At 44.2% G+C, this 21,240-nt stretch overlaps 1 protein-coding gene across 13 annotated transcripts in view; it reads left to right on the forward strand.

Annotated features, from left to right (window-relative positions):
• Positions 1–5,355: 5,355 nt before the first annotated feature.
• The window catches only part of LOC116973092 (regulating synaptic membrane exocytosis protein 1-like), a 408,478-nt gene continuing 392,593 nt past the window's right edge, over positions 5,356–21,240 (forward strand). For all 13 annotated transcript variants that reach the window (XM_033020788.1, XM_033020775.1, XM_033020780.1 and 10 more), the window contains exon 1: positions 5,356–5,576. In XM_033020788.1, the coding sequence (XP_032876679.1) occupies positions 5,410–5,576 (167 nt within the window). In that variant the 5' untranslated portion in view covers positions 5,356–5,409. The remainder of the gene's footprint in view (positions 5,577–21,240) is intronic.

A 21,240-nucleotide genomic window follows, 5' to 3' on the forward strand; every position in this document is an offset into this window, starting at 1 on the left:
CCTCCCCATCATCGAAAGGATCTACAGAAAGCACTGCATCAAAAGGCAATTATTATCATCAATAAGCCACACCACCCTGGCCACACTCTCAACTTGCTGCTGCCATTGGGAAAATGGTATTGGAGCTTGAGAATGTTACCCCCTGATTCAAGACCAGCCTCTTCACTTCAACTATCAGGATCTTGAACTACCCTGCAAAATTCTCACCTCAACCCCACCTCAGCACCAAACTACTGTGGATTTTGTACTACTAAGGTTGTACTTTGTTTTGCGCTATTATGGTCTGGTTTACATAGTAGGAATGATAATTTAATGTATATTTCTCTGTCGTGTTGTTGCATTTAATCCAACTGGAAAGCTGCAGCAAATAATCATCTTATTGTTCCAATCCCGGTGCGTATAACAATTAAACAGACCTGACACTCTTGACTTTTGAAAAGAACACGAGTCAGCAACATTCTGGGGTATATCATTTTTAGATGTGATGGGGGGAATGTAAAAGGAATGGCGATGTTACAATATTGTTATGGCCATCATTATTACAGAAATAAGGGAGGATATCCTAGAGGATTTTTTGAATTAGGTCAAAAACGTAGAACTTGGAAAGTAATTTCTAATTAAGCGTCACCTCGTCTCTCCAGAGATGCTGCCTGACCCACTGAGTTACTCCAGCTTTTTGTGTCTATCTCATCTGTCTATCATTGTATCTATCACTTTATCGGGGGTTTCCTAACAATCACGAGGAGATATAGGATGTGGCAATCACAGAGATGTAATAGGGTAGTTAAAGAGATTGCCTTCTTGTGAAAAGTTTAGAAGGGGTGAGATTTAAAAGTGCTTCCAGAAGAGCATTTTGAGCCAGTATTGAAATGGTCTTGTTCAGAAGGGGCGTGTGGCCAGACCAGTGGCTGGAGTGTCAGCAGGGGAGCAGTTTGGAAAAAGTGACTGTAGCTCCACAAATTTCAAATGAAAAGGATAATCATTAACTGGAAATTAAGGACGTGAATTCGGCGAAGGCTAATTTCAATATCATAATACAGGACCTGACAAAAAATAGACTGGATGCAGATACATTCATGTAGGTCTACATCTGACATTGTTATCCAAATCATTAAAGTAGATGACAAACAGTCAGACCCAGCACCGAGCCCCCTGGCACTCCACTGGTCACAGACCCTCAATCCAGTCTTCCACAACTTCACCCGTGGCTATAAATGATGCAACATCTCTGCGAGGGTATCCACAATTTCCTCCCTAGCTTCCCAGAAGGTCTGAGGATGCACTTGGTCAGGCCCTAGGGATTTATCCACCTTAATGCACTTCAGTGTTTCCTCTTTAGACACAAAATGCTGGAGTAACTAAGCATCTCTGGAGAAAAGGAATGGGTGACGTTTCGGACCAAAACCCTTCTTCAGACTGCTTCCCTAATCAGTTAGTGAAAAACCCTAAAGTGTTGGGCTCCGGGAGTCCGGAAGTGGCGGCGCTGCCCTAGCAGCTGCGACTCGCCTGCAGTCCGTTTGTCTTTTCTTTTTTTGTTTTCTTTTGTCCCGTTGTCACAGTTTATTTCAGTTTATTTTAGTTGTGTATGTGTGGGGGGGTGGGAGAAACTTGTTTTAGTCTCTTCCTTCGGGGGGATGTGACCTTTTCTTGCCGTATCCCCCGTCTCCGTCTCCGTCTGCGCTGAGGCCTAATGGCGGAGCTGGCGGCCTCCAACTGGGACCGACCTCGAGGCTCCGGAGGCAGAGCCAGCCAGGACTTACCAACGTGAGGCTGGCCGACTTCGGGTCTGTGGCGGCGGCGGCGACCCGACTTAGGAGCCTCGGAGGCTCGACCGCGGGCCCAGTGGACGACAACATCGGGAGCTCGCAGGTCACAGGTTGGTGACCTGTTCTCCGGAGCTCCCGCAACAACAGCTTCGTCCGCTGGACTGGAGGGCGGCAGCTTCGGCAGCTTCGACCGCCCCGGGCCGCGGAGTTTGAACTGGCCCGTTCGCGGAGCTCGGATTCAGCCACGGGATTTACTTACCATCGGCCGGCGGGGTCACAACATCGGAAGCCTGGATTGCCTCAACGCAGAGGGAGAACAAGGAGGGAAGAGACAAAGACTTTAAGACTTTTGCCTTCCATCACAGTGAGGAGGGCCTGGTGGACTCACTGTGGTGGATGTTAAATCTGTGTTCGGTGTGTGTTTGTTATTTTATTCTATGTTATGATTGCAAGGCACGAAATATCGTTCAGACTGAAAAGTCTGAATGACAAAAAAGGATACTTGATACTTGATACATAGAGGGAGATATTTCAAAAGAAATGTGGGAAAATAGCACCTGCTGAGATAGGGCATGTCACTCAGCATACAGGAATTGGCCCGATGGTGTGTTTCCATGCTGTATAACTTTATGGCTCTAAAGCATCATAATCACCTAATGTGAAATTATTCACTAATAGGTGATAGGGCATCAGATATGTATTTTCAGTTGGTTATAAACCATTACAAGGTGTATTTTGATGCTATTCCAAGTTACAAAGAAAGTCAATTGAAATCATGCAGCGGGAAATGGAGGAAGTTTGTGAAACTTCAGGAAAGAGCAATATAAGACTCATTAATGAGACTTAAGCAATCAAATCTATTTCTTGATTTTATATGAAAACAATTCGAACCACGTTTCATGATGTTAAAATCATGGGGTCTTGAAACATCTAGCATTTCCTTCAGAATATGTATTTTGGTTAAAGTACCCGAGCCGAATCTTTAAATATCCTTGCAGTTGTTTGCAGCATTTCTGTTCCTTTCCTGTGCCATGCAATGAGTGCTTCAGGGAACATTGAAGACAACTGCTGATTATAAAATTAGCACACATTGATGGCACTTTGAAACAATGAAACAATTAAAAAGTAAATGGGACGTTGCACATATGGAATTAAATCGCGGATTGTTCCTCTATCACATAGTTTCAGCAATCCAGGTTCAATCCTGACCTCGTTGTGGAGTTTAATCATTTTCCCTAAGATCCACATGCTCTAATTTCAACCTACTTTCTGAAGACATTTGGGTTGGTGGGATAATTGTTGCTCTAAAATTGGCTTCATGTGGGTGGGTGATGGAATTTAGTCCCAATGTCAGGGACAATAAGTTATGGGAAAATAAATGGGAATGGATTACTCTTCAAGCTAGTAAAAACTAGATGGGCCAAATGACCTCCTTCTAAGTTTAGTTTAGTTTCTTATCATGTGTACCGAGGTAGAGTGAAACGCTTTGTTGTTGCATGCCATCCAGTGGGCAGAATGATTATACTTGATTACAACCAAACAGTTCACAGTGTACAGATTCAGGAGAAAGAGAATAACTGCATAAATAACTGCAAAAAACTGCAGTCATATAAAATTAAATTTAGTTTTTTTTAATACGGTCAATGTTATTGGGTCAACATTGTGCAGTTTTTGTCACTACAAAAGAATCGTACAAGGATTGAAAGAATTGAAAAGGAAAACAAAGAAAAAGCAGGCTATTAAAGAAGAACAATTTGGGAGGGCAAAGAAACTGAAGAGGTTGGGGACTGGCTTGGGGCAATGAGAGGGGGCATTGATGGGAAAGAGGTAGGGGATATGGAGAGGAAGGACTAGGGGAGGGGTAGAGTGGGGCCGTGACGAGGATTGATCAGATGCCTTTGGTAAGGGAGAGCCAGGTTAGGGTGGTGGTTAGTGGTGGAGTGGCAGGTGAATGGGAGTTGGGGGTGGGGTGCGGTCAGTGAGAGGAGGTGAGAGGCAGATGCTGGAGGGGATGATGAGGTATGGGTGTGTTTGTGGGCAAAGAAAAAAAGGGTGATGGTGAGAGATGCGAGGGAGAAGGACATGATGGGGTGAGGTGTGGGACTGGGCAGTGAGGGAGAGAGGTGGTTGACTGGTGAGGAGATACAGCTGGGTAGGTGAGAGGAAGTGGCAGATAAAGTGGCAATAAAGAAGAGTGGCATGAAGGATAGTGAGGGGGTGCAGTAGTGAGGGAGAGAATGGGCATTTGTGGAGGAGGGGTTGGTTTGAGGGAGTGGTAGGAGTGCAAGGTGAATGGGAGAAGTGAGGAGGGTTGTCAGTGGAAGTTGTAATGGAGGCATGTTAGAGATGATGAATGAGCGGTTGGAAGGGGCAGTGAGGGATGGGAGGTGGAGGTGATAAGCAAGGAGTGGAAGGAGGTACAGGGGATTCCGTGGGGGATTGAATTGGTGAAGGTGGTGAGAGGATAGGATAGGAAGGGGCAGTGAGGGCAAGGCGTAGACCAGTAATAGGGTGGAACTATGGTGAAGGGAAGAGGTGTGATGAAGATATGAGAGTACAGGTGAGAGAGGGGTGGAGGATGTGTGCTGAGGCCGATTTTACTGCAAATGCAGGCTGTATGACAAGATTCAAGTGAGTGCAAGTTGTAATGGATAGGGGTGGCCGGGACAGTGAGGGGCTATCAGTGCCGTGGACAGAGACCGAGAGAGTGGGAGGTGTGCTTTTGTAAGACGTGCCCCCAGACATACCTTTTTTGTTCTCTCTCGACCCAATAAAACTGATTTGTAACTTAACGGACGAGTGGACCTTTTTTCTGCTCTACTAGTCAGATCCTTGAATCTTTGGGGACAGGTAGTGCCAGGGGGTGGGGAGGGGGTGTGGGGACAGGTAGTGCCAGGGGGTGGGGAGGGGGTGTGGGGACAGGTAGTGCCAGGGGGCGGGGAGGGGGTGTGGGGACAGGTAGTGCCAGGGGGTGGGGAGGGGGGGTGGGGACAGGTAGTGCCAGGGGGTGGGGAGGGGGTGCGGGGACAGGTAGTGCCAGGGGGTGGGGAGGGGGGGTGGGGACAGGTAGTGCCAGGGGGTGGGGAGGGGGTGCGGGGACAGGTAGTGCCAGGGGGCGGGGAGGGGGTGGGTGAGGGGCGGGGAGGGGGTGGGTGAGGGGCGGGGCAGGGGTGGAGGGGGGAGGGGGGAGGGATAAGATCGTGCCAGGAGTGGGGGGGGGGGGGGGGGGGGAGGTGGGCTGGGGGATGTGTGGATAAGGTAGTGCGGGGGGTGGGGTGGGGATAAGGTAATACCAGGGAAGGGGGTGGGATCAGGGGTGTGTGTGGGGCTAAGATCGTGCCAGGGGAGGAGGTGAGGCCGGGGGGGGATAAGGTAATACCAGGGAGTTACCCGTTGGCGGGTCGGGGAGGGATGGGGGAGTTGGCCCCGGTCCCCGCCCAGCTCCGCCCCCTCCTGCCCACCTTGGTTGCCAGCGCCCAGGCGCAGCATCAGTACCGCGCTGAGCTGAGCTGAGCTGAGGATCGGGTCGGGCTGGAGCTGGCAGTGCAGTGCAGTCCGTGTGTTTGTCGCCTCTCTCTCTCTCGCTGCTGCTGCTGGCGGCGGCCGTGGCTTGTGCTAAGCGGCCGGTCGGCCGGTCGCGGAGATGTCGGCCTCGCTGGGCCCCCGCGCCCCCGCTGCCTCTGCCGCCTCTGCCGCCACCGTGCCCGCCGTGCCCGACCTGAGCCATCTGACTGAGGAGGAGCGGAGCATCATCATGGCCGTGCTGGACCGGCAGCGTGAGGAGGAGCGCAAGGAGGAGGCGATGCTCAAGTAAGCGCCATGGTCCCTGTCCCCGTCCCCGTCCCCAGGTGATGCCCGGGGCTCCGCTGCCGCCGCTAGTGCCGCCGCTTCCCGGCCCAATGTGCCGGCTGGGACCCAGCGGTCCAGGGTGGGTGGATGGATGGGTTGGTCATGACGGCCTTTACCTGGCGGGTGGGGATCGATAGCGCCGCCGCCGCCGCGTCCAAGCCCAGGTCAGGTCAGCGCCGTCCCCTCCCGTAACTCCCCTGGCGAGGCGAGGCGGGCCGGGCCGGGACAGATGTCATGTAGGTGGGGAGAGGCTGACCGTGCCTGGTATCCCGGCCCCCCGGCCCCGGTGTCTGCGGCGGGGCTGCCCTGCCCTGCCCTACCCTGCCCTGCCCTGCCCTACCCTACCCTACCCTGCCCTGTCCTGCCCTGAACCTGCCCCACTCCCCCCCGTAAAGAACGCCGTGCTGTGCGGGAATACATGTTGTTTCACCCCCTTTAAACGTGGGTGGGTGAGATGAGATGCACTGGGAGGAGGTGGGTGTATTTGAAAAGACACCATTGAATCCCGCAAGCCGAATGCACTGTTAGACCGCTCCCATTTTCTTTCAAAGAACCGTTTTATTTCACAGTTTTCGTCCAACCTTTTTAATCTTTTCATACTATGTTCATGTACCAACTGCTGCATTATAGCCTTGGACGTCTGCATTGGCATAAATGGGAATTCCGTTTTTCAGAATAATTTCGTATAGGCTGACCCGTAAATGATGTTACATTGTGGGTGAAATGCACTGTACTGTACCTGTCAAAGCGCTTGCGTATATTTAGCACTAAGTATTCAAGGCCTAAATCAAATACTGTCACAACTGTAATGTTCATCGTGTTATCTGTGGGTGGGGCTAGTATTCTGATACCCGATGATGTGCAAAATCACTGTGTTCTCTCCGTGCTGTTAGAGTTATGGAAGAATTAAAATATGAATTTAACGTGTCAAATTGTACCATAAAGTACTCATTTATGTTGAATTATACAGCTGTTTTACACCAGTGGATACTTCATTGATTTCAATTTCATTGTATCTAGCAAGACCAACACTTGTTCTTGCTTGATTTCTTTGAAATATCAGTATCTTTAACTCAATGTCATTTGTCAGGATACAGTTGTGCCATGGCTTGGATGGTTTATAACCTGTCGGGAGATCTAATAGAAATCTAACAAAGTAACTTAAATCCTTGTGCAATTGCTTTCCATCTTGTCTTTAATGCTAATTATAAGGTTGGTGAGTTGGCAAGGAACAGTTCCATTGTTTTAAGAATATTTTGTACAGCCACATAAATGGGAATGCAGAAGTGTTTATTTTGTCTTCTGATTTAATCTGTACTTTGTTAATATTAGTTATCAAATGAATGACATTATTTTGTGGATTGACTCAAAAGCCATCTACTATGCGACCCTTAGCTCTAGGAAATTGGCTACTGACTTTAGCAGGAAACTAAAATTATATTTATTAATATTTTAAATTAAATCAGTTGTTATCTATTTAAATTTAGCATTATACATGTGTGAATTTGGAACATATTACTACTTCTTGATTTTATTCGATGAACAGAAATATCCTCTGGCCAGACATTAGGAACACTAAACCATTTTAACCCTTTGTTAAAACCCTTGGTTAAATCCCTCCCCACCTACGTTCAAGACACCTCAGCCACTCTCCGTCGTCTCCGGGCATTCCATTCTCTAGGCCCCCATCCCCTCATCTTCTCCATGGACGTCCAGTCACTCTATACCTCCATCCCCCACCAGGATGGTCTCAAAGCCCTCCAGTTCATCCTCGACCGGAGAAGCAACCTATACCCGTCCACTGATACTCTCCTTCGCCTAGCAGAGCTGGTCCTTACCCTCAATAACTTCTCGTTTGACTCCTCCCATTTCCTACAAATACAAGGCGTAGCTATGGGCACGCGTATGGGCCCCAGTTATGCCTGCCTCTTTGTCGGGTACGTCGAACAATCCATGTTCGAGTCGTACCAGGGCCCCATCCCCGACCTCTACCTCCGCTACATCGACGATTGCTTTGGTGCCACCTCCTGCACCTACACACAACTGACTGACTTCATCCGCTTCACCACTAACTTCCACCCGGCACTCAAATACACCTGGACCATTTCCGCCACTTCCCTACCATTCCTTGACCTCACTATCTCCATCGCAGGTGATAGACTTCTGACCGACGCCCACTATAAACCCACTGACTCCCATGGCTATCTAGATTACTCTTCTTCCCACCCTGCTTCCTGTAAGGACTCCATCCCCTACTCCCAATTCCTCCATCTACGCCGCATTTGCTCCCAGGATGAGATGTTCCACACCAGGGCATCGGAAATGTCCTCATTCTTCAGGGAACGGGGTTCCCCTCCCCTACTATAGATGAGGCTCGCACCAGGGTCTCTTCCATGCCCCGCAACACTGCTCTCTCTCCCCATCCCACCACTCGTAACAAGGGCAGAGTCCCCCTAGTCCTCACCTTTCACCCCACCAGCCATCACATACAACAAATAATCCTCCGTCATTTCCGCCACCTCCAACGTGACCCCACCACTCGCCACATCTTCCCATCTCCCCCTATGTCTGCCTTCCGCAAAGACCGCTCCCTCCGCAACTCCCTTGTCAATTCTTCCCTTCCCTCCCGCATCACCCCCTCCCCGGGCACTTTCCCTTGCAACTGCAAGAGATGCTACACTTGTTGCTTTACCTCCCCCCTCGACTTCATGCAAGGACCCAAGCAGTCGTTCCAGGTGCGACAGAGGTTGACCTGCATCTCCTCCAACCTCATTGCATCCGCTGCTCTAGATGTCAGCTGATCTACATCGGTGAGACCAGGAGAAGGCTTGGCGATCGTTTCGCCGAACACCTCCGCTCGGTCCGCATTAACCAACCTGACCTCCCGGTGGCTCAACACTTCAACTCCCCCTCCCATTCCAAATCCGACCTTTCTGTCCTGGGTCCCCTCCATAGCCAGAGTGCGCACCACCGGAAATTGGAGGAACAGCACCTCATATTCCGCCTGGGCAGTCTGCACCATAGCGGCATAAACATTGAATTCTCCCATTTCCGATAGCCCTTGCTGTCTCCTCCCCTTCTCAGTTCTCCCTCAGCCCTCGGGCTCCCCCTCTTCCTTTTTCCTTTCTTCTCCCCGCCCCAACCCTCCATCAGTCTGAAGAAGGGTTTCGGCCTGAAACGTTGCCTATTTCCTTCGCTCAATAGATGCTGCTGCACCCGCTGATTTTCTCCAGCACTTTTGTCTACCTAGGAACACTAAACCAATTGTCTTCATTTTTTCTTGAAGCCTCCAAATCCATGCCTCTCCTTGAAATTGTTTGCATCCTTGGTCATCCTTGAACTCTTAAAATGAACTTTGGACCACACCATGCATTGACAAAGACTACCTATTACACCTCCATGGCCTACCAGGCTCTGCCATGCTTCATCTATTATATTACTGATTTCCATGTTGTTGTTTGTATTGAATTCTATCAGCAATTCAAGGGATATGGGAAGAAAGCAGGAACAGGGTACTGATTTTTGATGATCAGCCATGAACATAGAGATTGGCTGGCTCGAGGGCCGAATGGTCTACTCCTGCACATATTTTCTGTTTCTAGGCCCTCACTTGTTTTTCCTTCCATGAGTTAAGTTCCTCACTAAATATCCTTCACTACCAGACCTTATTTTTCAATCACTTGGCCTCACAAACCCTCCCCCTATCCCTCTCAGTATTATCACGTCCATTCTTCAAAACCTCCAGGAACTCTTGGATCTCAAATTTTGCCACAGTGAGTATTATCACCCACAAATCTAATGAGTCTATTACTTTGTTGCCATGTTTCGACTATCTCCTTTCTGCGACTTTCCTTTTTGAAGTGTCACTTCTTCTATATTGTGATAATGCTCCTGTGCATCAACAGGGGCCATTTAGCAGCATTTACATAAAGCATAACTTGTTTCTGTTGATTGTCATGATTTTTTTTTTGTGTTTAAGCTTCGACTCCACAGCAGTTTTTAATATTGACCGTAAAGTGGGAAACAGTGAAGTAACAACTTCCAGTCCAAGCATCTTTGATATTTTGCATTGTTGATTTATTTGGGATCTGTAAGGTATTTATTTGCAGGAGTAAGCAGCAAGATCACAACATGAAATAACATTCATGTAATGTTGAAGCAGTTAAGAATCACTGTTCTGAAATGTCTAGATCTTGTTAATTTTAGATTTAGAAATCATAATCTTAATATACCAAAGTTTAAGGTGGAAAAGGATTGTTGAGTTTGGACATTTTGGCTTTGTGTTTGATATCTGATCTGAAGAACTGTGTCATTTAGCCATGTAGTATGCTTCATCTGTGGAATCTGATTGGTGACTTAACTTCCCTCTGGTTTTACTTGCTGATCTTGTCCATGTGACTACGCATGTTTGTCTCTGTTGATGAGCTGGTAAGAAATAACCAGATCAGCACCAACTGGGCCAAAAATGTATACACTCTGGCTGTTTACATTTTGAAGCTCTAACTGCAGTGTTGGGCAAGTGGAAAGGGTGATAATAATGAGTTTTTTTTTGTCTAGAAGGCAAATTACATGTTTGGGTTTCTGCACACCATTCAGGTGCTATTCATTTGATGTCTGATGATTTGTTGCAGATGCTAATAATGCTCCATAATTGTGTAGCATGAGAGCGAGGGTTAGCTGGAAAAGCCCGATGTTTTTTAATTTCATGCAGTGACTCCCATAATTCACTTACTAATACTGCCCACACAAAATTCTGCCTTGACCAGAAAAATCACAGGAACAAGAGAATGCCATTTGGTCCACTTGAGGCGAGTGTGGCAGTAAATTAGATCTTGTTTGGTCAGTATATTGTCATGTTATCATATCTCTTAATATCCTTCTTGTGCAAAATTCTTTCCAGCTTAGTTTTTAAAATGTAACTCAAATCAACACATGGTTTGCTTTGGTCAGGAGACCAGGAGGAATCTGGACTAAGAGTAAGATGGGCTGGTGAACATCAGGGAAATCGGCCAATGTTCCTGTCTTAACCGTTTTGCTCAATAACCTCCTTTGGAAACCATTAATGTTTACTTCTGCTTTGTATGAGGCAAATATTGTTTATGTAATTTAAGGCATCCTATACTCAGAACCGTATCCCTACAAACGCATTCAAGAAGGGTTGGGACTTTAAATTTTAAAATTTAATCTCTTAAAATTTACTATCTCATGAATCACTGATGAATCTTTCCTGTGCTCCATCTACTGCAAATCTATTCTTCCCTAATTAGGAAGACCTAGCCTGTTAGTTTTCCAGAAACAGTCATACCAGCTCATATATAATTGAGATGGTTGACAGCTTCAAGTTTCTCCATATCTGTATCATAAATAACCTAACCTGGACCCTTCATACTGATGTGGTGATCAGTAAAACAGTGTATTTATTTTCTTGCGTGTCTGAGAAAATTTGGCTTGCCTTCAAGTATTCTCTTGAGCTTCCACCGATGCACTATAGAAAATATTCTGATGAGATGCAGACTGGTATGGCAACTTTTTTTCTTTGGAGTGTAGGAGCCTGAGGCATGGCCTTACTGAGATGTACAAAATCAGGAGATTTTGTACATCTCCTGATTAATCATAGATCAAATTAATGCTCAATATTTTTTCTCCCAGAGTAGAGGATTCTAAAACTAGATGGCATAGGCTTAAGTTATAAAGAGGGAGATTTAAGAGCGATATCAAGGACAACTTTTACACTTGGAGTCTGTAGTCTGTATCTGGAATGAGCTGCTAGTGGAAGCCATTGAAGCAGATATAATGACTACTTTCAAAAGACATTTGACGGACAGATGGCTAGGAAGGTTGAGAGCGATATGGGTCAAATGCAGGCAAGTGAAACTAGCTCAGAATGTTAATGGTCAGCATGGACAAAGTGGGCTGAAGGGCTTGTTTCCCTACTGTATAGCACCATGACTCAATGAACTATGCACTGCTACCAATCCCCTTGAAACATATTACCTTGTGGCCTTGTTCATAATAGCCAGGGATTTCAAACTCCAAATTCTGATACTAAAATACAATCGGCACATGTCTTGTCCTACCAGAGGCCCAAACACCCTCAATCACTGCACAACCATAAAAAATGCCTACCACTTCATCCTCTGACCTCATTTTATAAAATCTGACCACCTGCCTGTGCTTCTACTCCCTGCTCACAATCAAAAACGGCTGTAGAAGAATCCAGTACAGAAAGTCGTATGATGCTGTGCGAGGAAACAGAGATGCTTCACGACTGCTTTGAGCTGGTGGACTAGTCCATATTCGAGGATTTTGCGGACAACCTAAATGAGTATGCCAATGCAGTTACAGACTTATCGGTAAGTATGTAGAGGAATGTGAGCTGAAGAAGACGACATGAGTTTTCCTCAACTGAAAACCATGGATGAACCAATGTTCTTAACTCTACCTTACACCATTATTGTACTTCAATAATTATTTAGCATTATTTCAGATTGCCCTACAATCTTGCACCATGCTGCCGTTTTGCACTCATTTTTGTATTTATTGTGGTATTGATCATTACTGTATGTGTACTGTTTAATGTGAGCTTCGTGTGAACAAAGAATGTCATTGCATTCCAGTGTATATTACAATATAATCATCTGAATCTTTACTCTGGCACTCAAATGCTATTGTATTAAAGAGCAAAATATTATTTACCTTCCTAAATGCTGTCACGTGTTCATGTTTCAATTGTTCATAATTTTTCTCTCTTTTTTAACTTCCAAGCAGTATTCTCTTTAGTTTTTCCACATAAGCCATGTTCTTACCTATTTATCTAGCCTATCTGTGGTCCCCTAAAGCCACTCTCTATCGTACTTGAAAACCATACTGCCACCCAGCTTTATATCATCTTCATATTACCTCAATGGTGCTGAAAATGATAGGCAGAACATGGTAACGCTACTGACTTCAAGGATGCATCTATGGGACAAACTGATATTTTACTCCAATCCAGGTCCAACCTGAAATTTCCTGTGAGCTGTCTGCATGTGCAGCTTTGCATTATTTTCCATGCCTTAATGAAGGAGGGCAATGTAATTAACTACCACCTTGCTTTATGATGACCAACAACAGAGTGGTGGTGCTGCTGCCTCACACCACAAGTGTCCTTCCTGACACCCAGTGATGTCTATGTGGGCTTTGCACATTCTCCCTGTGACTCCCTTTGGGTGCTTCAATTTTCTCCCATGTTTCAAAGACATGCTGATTGGAGGGTTGATATGCTACTGTGTAATTCATAGATACGTGATTGAATTTGCAGGCAGTTGGTGGGAAAGTGAGGAGAATAAGTGGGTTTAGTATAAATGGGTGTTTGATGGTTGGTATGGACTCATTGGCTTGAACTGGTTTCTGTGCTGCGTGCTTCTGTAACTCCAAAATGGTATGGTCCCTCAGATCTGCATGGCTAATCGATGACTGATTATGTGCCTTGCCTGCTTTTTTGCATTCTTTTCCACAATTGGCTCCAGGCTGTAATTATGCCTCAAGACTCTAAATGTCTGAAGGGTGCTGACCAAACAAGTCACTTATTCATGTTCTCCAGGGATCTTGCCTGACATGCTGAGTCACTCCAGTACTTTGTGTCTTTCTTTGTAAACCATCATCTGCAGTTCCTTGTTTCTACATTTCATCATGTTATTACTATATGGTTATCACAATCATAATGAGTTGGAATTGCGATTGTTACGAGGCCTGCACTGGGTTAAATGGATGTGGATTAATTGGGTTTAACAATCCAAGCACAACATTTCTAGCATTATCCCATTTTGAATTTGCCTTTATAATTTCATTGAAGTTTTGGCTGATTAAGAAGATGTACCTTTAGTGGAAATCTTTCAGTTTGGTATCTGAGCTGCTTTACAAGAAATCACCGGTTACTGCATTTTAGATCCTATTAGAAACTTAATTGACATCTTGATGATAATGAGACATCATTGACAATAGATGCTAATGAGACATCATTTATGCACATTTCTCCCAATTTAGTGTTTTTGGTCTGTACTCAATACAGACAAATGTTTGGAATACAAACAGCCAAATGAATTTTCTATTTTGTATTGCACATGCTCTTATGGCTAAGAACAATTTAATCCTAATTTCTGCAATAATGGATTTGAATGGCCTCCTACTTTGATGTAGGGCACATTTACTAACCTTTTTAGAATACTGTAAGTAAAAAATGTCAAATACATTCTGTTTGTTTTCTAAACTCTTCAGAATACTATGTGTTCAGAAGTGACAAAAGCCTGACCGGAACGGATTCAAGAGATCATTTGGTGTCAAACTGTCTACGGAATCTCATGGTGTATCAATTGGGTGCTAAGTTTCCCATGTTTACTTAATTGGCTATAAAGCGCTTTGGGATATTGTGAGATGGTGATAGTTAAATTGTGTGTCTTTTTTTCTTGTTCTATAGTAAGCATGGTGCAGGAGAAAACATTTGTTTTCTATTACATTTGTCCAAAAGACAATGTTATTTTCAGGACTGCAGCACTGCACAGCAGTTGTGACAACAACAAAATACCTTATTCTCAGTATCATTGGAGAAATCAGACCTGGACCAGGTGATAGCTTTGTGGAGCATCTCCATTCAGCATGGAGGAGTAACCCTGGGCTTACACTGCCTACACTGTCATTCAACATTATTCCCACTCTGATCTTTCTGTAAGTTGTCTTGTATGTTGTTATAACAAAACTCAACATATATCTGAGGGAAAATGGGCACATTTCAGATTCTAATATCGAATTCTTCAAATTTGGGTCGTTCACTATGTCTTCACATTTATTTCAGAAGTGACAATTTCTATCAGTCATTATGTTGACTCAATCTTTAAAATTTTGTTTGGCAGATCTCAGTCTTACCTCTCGCAACATATTACGCGGACAAAAAAGGCTTAATATTGCTTGCAACTGCCCCAATTAACCTATCAGAGTTTTGGTAAAGGTTGCTTAATTGGAACTGTAAATTGTTTGTCCTTCCAGGATTGCTGCCTGGCCAGCTGGGCATTTCTGCCGTTCTTTTTGCTGTTTCAGGTATTCAGCAATGCTGGGGGTTTTTAACTTTCTTTTATTACATTTCGCTTCCTCCCAGGAACATCTCAGTAGTGATGTACAGTGGGCAGCAGAAGAAAATTAAGTTAAAAGGTCCCATGGAACCCAGACCACTCCAAACCATGGGTGAGCTTACTGCATGGATTCTTCTGAGATGAATCCACGTGGTGCAGAAAATTTAAGAATATCCCCAAATGCTGGAAATCTGGTCAAACAAAATACTGGAGATACTCAGCGAGTTACTGTGTACAGCAGCTATGGTGAGAGCAATGGAGCAAAGGCTTGGTCAGAACTGGACTGGAACATGCCCAGTAAGTCAGGCTGCATTAATAGGGAGATGAAAACAACCAAAATAACAGGAATAGATGATAACATAAATGACTAGTTCTATACAGGCAGACAAAATGTGCCCCATAAAGTTGGAGAATTCGAAATGGAGTCCAAAAGGCTGCAACCTACCTAGTCAAAAGTTGTAATTTTTCAGAATTGCTTTCGGCTTTGTGGCAACAGTTTACGAAGTCAGTGAAAGATGAATTGGAGTGGGAGCAACATGGAGTATTAAAGTGGCAGGTAACTGGAAGTTCATCAGAATTAAGAGCAAGTCCTCTGCAAAGTAATCCCCTAAACTGATTATTTTTCCAATATGGAGGGGACCACATTGAAGCATGAATACAGTACATTGGATTGGCAGAGGTGCGTATGAAGCAGCAACAACAGGTGAAATAGATCTGTTCTGGATCTATTTCACATTCTGCTAGATTAGGCAAAGGAGCGTGTAAACACTCAATAGCTGAGCGGATAGTTTCTTTCTTGGTACCAGAGATTTTATTAAATCCAGATGAGCACAGGGCAGATGGCAATGGGAGTAGGTTTTTTTGTCACATTGTAAATTTCAAACTGGCAGGATTGTTCAGAGAGTTTTACTTCATTCCTCCTTTCATTCCTCATTTGACTGTTGTGATAGTTTAGAGGTGTTTGAGCAGAGTGATATTTTTCAAATGGGTCACTTGGACAAAAATAAGAAACTTAATTGTGAAAGTTGCAGTAACTAATAAATCAACGTTGTGCAATGATACAGAGTGAAAAGCATTGTACCACTCATATGCACACACTTGTCCTTTCATAGGGGCACAGACTCGTGCGCACTTGCACGCATACCTACGAGACCACATGCCTTTTGCCGTGTGCCTCATTTCTTGCTTCCCACTCCCTTCACCTGCCCTCACTTCCACACTTTACACCCACAACCCTCCTTGTCTGGAACCCAATAATGTTTCCTCTCTTCTCACCTCCCCAACCTCTGTCCCTCCCCAATAGAATCATTCCCTTCAGTCCTTACAGCTGCTCTACTGGGTCTGCGTTCGTTAATGTCTTCAGCTTCAAACGACCAATTTCCTGCTCCTTGCTGCACACCTACCACATTTCCAGCCACACACTTGCTTCCATAACTTTTCTCAACTCTGCCTTCCTACGCATGAGCGTTGGAAGCATCATCTTTATAGCTACCTCACGGAGAGGAGTGTGGCAGCATTGGTATAAAATTGGCATCTTAACAGGTTGCAAATTTTGGTGAGTGGTTGTTTCTCAAGCTTAGGGGAGGTAGAGGCTTTTACTGATGTTCAGATAAGATTAACTGATTTTTGTTTTGATTAAAATGTCAGTATCAGGGCATCGGTGTTCATTCATAACGAAATACTGGGTAGAGGCACAGGGAATGGCAGATGCTGGAATCTTGAATAAAGCACAAAGTGCTTGAGTAACTAAACAGGTCAGGCAGCATATCATGACATTTTGGGTCGGGGCCCTTCTAGCCATTGTCCACCCATCTGTCGATTTCTCCCCCCCCGCCCTCTCACCTGTATCCTCTATCTCTTGCCGGGCTTTGTCCTGCCCCCCACCTCCCACTTTGTTGTCCCCTCCCCACTGTAATCAGTTTTCTACCTTGAAACATGCCTAACAATATCCTCAAAAGCCTGGATAGACTGGATATGATTTCTGAGAAGGCTGAAGAGACACCTAAGAGGTATATAAAATTGAAAGACAAGCTAGATTCATAGGGAACATTTCCCTTGACATAGGTTATCTATAGAGAGCATAGGTTTGGGATAAGCAGGTAGGAGGTTTAGTGGGTATCCGTGGAGAAATGTTTTTCGCCTTAAGGTTGGAATACACTGCCTGAGTGGGTGGAGGAGTCAAGTACTCTCAACATCTAAGAAGTATCTGAACAAGCTCCTGAATTGCCAAGGCTTAGAAGGCTAAGGACAAACTAATGGCAAATGTAAATAGCATTGACAGGTACTTGATGGACTATATGATGGGTAGACGGGCCTGTTCTGTCCTACACAATAATATGATGCCATGACTCTGAAATTGGCAGAAGACATACACACAAAGGGGGGTGCTTTATCTTAGAACACTAAAGTCTAGGATGAGACGGAATCTCGTCAGACTTGAATTGTTTACATTTTTGTACTGAATATTGTGGATGCTGATTCACTAAATATATTCGTGGCTGAGGTAAGTGTTTTTTGGATTACAATGGAATCGAGTTAATGGGAACTGGGCAAGGAAATTAAGCTGCTTCCAGATCGTTTGGTCACGATGTTGAAAGGGAAATAGACACAAAATGCTGGAGAAACTCAGCAGAACAGGCAGCATCTCTGGATAGAAAGAATGGGTGACGTTTCGGGTCGAGGCCTTCCTTCAGGCTTCAGAATGGGAGAGCAGGTTCAAGGGGCGAAATGGCCTGGTGCTCCTGTTCCTTTTGAACTTTTCTTTAAAAATTGGATGGTGAGCAGTCAAGATACAGTAATCAATCTAAAGTGGATATCGGCAAGCTGATGGAATGGGCAGTTATATGGCAGATGGAATTTAATTCAGAGAAATTTATATTTTGGTAGGAAGAATAAAAGGCAGAGTAATGCAGATAAATGCATCTAAGAGGGCTGCAGGGAAAAATAATCTGGATGTTTGTGTGCAGCTTTTTAACGGTGGCCAGATAGGATGTGATTTAATGAGATGAAGAGTACAGAAGGAAGGAGGTTATATTGAATCTGTACAAAATACAGTTGATGGCAACTGGGGCACTGTATACATTGTGCCAACAACACAATAGGAAGGATATAGATGACTTTGTGAGGGTGTCAGAAAAAAATTATAGAATGGTCACAAAGATGGGGGAGTTCAGTCACATGAATAAATTAGATGAATTAGGATTATTTTACTTAGATCAGAGAAAGTTGAAAGGCAGTTTGATAGAACTTTAAAGAAGTATTTGGGGAATAGATAGAATGAATAAAGAGAGATTACATTTGTTGAATTGCAGATAGCAAAAATAGCAAGAGTGACTGGAGGGGGAAAAAAATTACTACATTGAGTAATTGTGATTTGGAATGCACAGTGGATGAATGGTGGAAGCAAACTGTTGGAAGCAGATTCATTTGTCACTTTAAATGGAAATTGGAGTGTTGTTTAAAAGAAAAAAAAAGAAGTAGATTTTCAAGAAAAGACCTGGGAAGTAGATGGGCCAGGATATGTTTGGCTGAGAGCTGGTATCTGCAGGATGCTCTGAATGGGTTTCTTCTTGGTGGTAATGACTTCATGGTTTCATTGTATGTTCTGTCTCTTTGTCCAATATGAATTTAAGAGAAATTGTTAAATATTGTAGAATGTGGCAATGTGAAATTGGAAAAGGGAGTGCACTGAACCAGTAGATGAGGTTGTATTTGTGGAGAGCAAGACAATTGACTACTGGGTCGGTGTCCTTTCATCAGACCCAGAGTTTAAGGAAACCTTCTACTTTTTCTTCTTGGGTATGGCGTGCACAGCCTAAAGTTGTAGGACAACTCATTCTGTTTGATCTTGTTTGTTTGTGCACACCAGGTTGATTGCATTCGTCGAAACAGGGCGGACCACGTGAAGGTTGCAATCTCCCACCCCAGGAGATCTTCAATAACAGTGGTTTCTTCTGTCCAGTGTGGTTTTGGTTTGTAATTTAAGCGAGTGGTATTTGCATCGTCGATTGGGATTCTGTTTACCTTTAGAGAACCTGGAAGTTGGATGAAAAACGATATTTACTATAGGATTGATTTAGAAGCTTTGTGCGATTTTTCCCATATCTTGGTTGGAATGATAATATATTAATATAAAAAATAAAACAAAGTAGCATAACAGTCTGGCATATGCACAGGTACACAAGATAAAATCATAGCAGTTGGGACATTATGGGTATAGTTGACATCATTGCCTGCTCAGTTCCTGTTACTTTGATGATGCCAGGTAATGTGACTGTATTTACAGAGTGAAATAGATTGTGGAAAGTAACTGAAGCATAGCGAGTAAGTTAATAATTAACTTCCTGGTTAAAGCTGCAGCTGCTGTATCAATAATGTGATTGTAGCAAAGTTGGCTCTTTTATATTTTTTTGTACGCGTGAGAAATTTGTGTGATGGATTTTCGAATAACGTTGAGCTGTTCAGATGGGGTTTTGGTGAAGGCGGAGTCTGTTCCAACGGAACAAATCTTGTAATATTTCACATGGGTGTACTAACCTTGTGCTATGTGCTGCAGGAATGAGTGTCATTTTCCACAACTTGTAAATATTGTGCCATCTTGCAGCGATGGCAAGCAGCAGAAATGAACCGTTCCACAAACAATTTGCATGGGAAAACAGTCATAGAGTCAAACAATATGGAAGCAACTCTTTGGCCAATGAATCCATACCATCCATTAAGCAACCATTTATACTAATGTTACACAAATCCCATTTTATTCTCCCTTCAACTTTCAACTCTCCCACTGTGGGCAGAAACAGAAGCATTCGGAGAAAAATCCCGTCACACGCAATCTCCTCAACCGCTAAAGAAGTTGGGATTGAACCCAAGTCATTAAGGCAACAACTCTAACAGCTGTGCTATTATGCCTCAGATTAGCAAGATTCAGACTGGAATTATGATGACACTGTGTTATGAGGATTGGTACATTTGGTGCTGGGGAGACTGGTTGAAGTGGATATGGATTTTTCTTGGAACAAATAGCCTTTTAAAAGTCTTAAACTGGAATGTGTTTCTCTCATGCCCAAGAATAAAATGTATTTGCAAATGTTGCAACGTCATACATCTTGTTGTATCTAGCAGTGAGCTCCACTTCAATAATTACAACTATGAACTATTTCTTGCTTGTTACAGATTTTGGAGGAGAATTTGATTTCACATTGTGTCTTTTGGGAATTTCCGATGTTAGAAAGCCAATGAATGAAATTTATTCAAGCTGATACATTTTGGAAGGGCAGTTAGGTAGGGCTATTTACTGCATGTGCAGAAAACAAGATCCCTGAGCTCCATTCTCCTGCCAACATAGTTTAAACCTTCCCCAAAGTACCATTAAAACTCCCTACTAGGATGTTAGTCCTGTTGCAGTTAAGGTGCAACATGTCCTACTTTTACAGGGTCCTCCTCCACCCCCACCCCTCACCCCCTCTCCAGAAACAGTACTATTCACCCATCCATCCACACCATCCCTTTAGTCATATATTCATCAGACTTATCCTTTCCATACGCACTGACTGATGGCACTGGAAGCGATCCAGAGATTACAAGCTTTTGAGGTTGAACTCATCTGTTTTCCTATATATTGCCATTGGTACCAATGTGTACCACAGTAGCTGGCTATCACCCTCCCCCTTGCAGTCGCTCCAAGGTATCCTTGATTCTAGCACCAGAAAGGCATCAAATCATCTTGGAGTCTCGTTTGTGGCTACCAAATTGCCTAAATGCTCTGCTTACAATAAAATCTCTTAACACTATTATTCTTTCAATCTCTGTTGTGCTGCAGCAAGCATGAATTTAATTGTCCTATCTGGGACACATGACAATAAAACTCCCTTGACTCCTGTCTTGATCTCCCTTGTGTAAATCTTATTAAATATTGCTGGGAAAAGGAAAAAAATGCAAAACCATGAAATGGGCTTTGGAAGAGAGAAGAAGGAATGATAAGTTGTCATACCAGGTTGTGATGTATTCTGATAAGATGCCTCTTGCTGTGGGTGTTTTGCAAGGATCCTTACTGTTTGCAATTACCTGACTGAGTTGGATGTGGATGTGGAATGCATGATCAGTAAGTTCACGAATAGCACGTGGACTGGTGGAGATGCTGACTTGAAGAGTTGCCTTAGGGCACAGGATGAAATCGATGTGTTGGCGAAACGGGCTGAAAAATAGCAAAAGGCAAAATGGCAAAAGCAAATTTAATCCAGTTGGTGGATTTTGGGAGCACTAATTAGGCTCGGACATAGACCATGAATGGTTTGGTGTTGAGGAACAGAGAGACCTGACTGTCCAAAGATACTTGAAGGTGGCAAGACAGGTAGAAAACATTGTTAAATAAAGCATACTGGCCATCATTAGATGGAACAATGAATACGAGAAGGGAGGTTATGCTGTAACTTCATAAAGTAATGCTCAGACCTCCAGTGGACTACAGCATGCAGTTCTTGTCACCACTCTATTGACAGTATGGAATGTGAGAGTACTGAAGG

Source organism: Amblyraja radiata, chromosome 5 (assembly GCF_010909765.2).
Source record: "Amblyraja radiata isolate CabotCenter1 chromosome 5, sAmbRad1.1.pri, whole genome shotgun sequence".
Lineage (NCBI taxonomy): Eukaryota > Metazoa > Chordata > Chondrichthyes > Rajiformes > Rajidae > Amblyraja > Amblyraja radiata.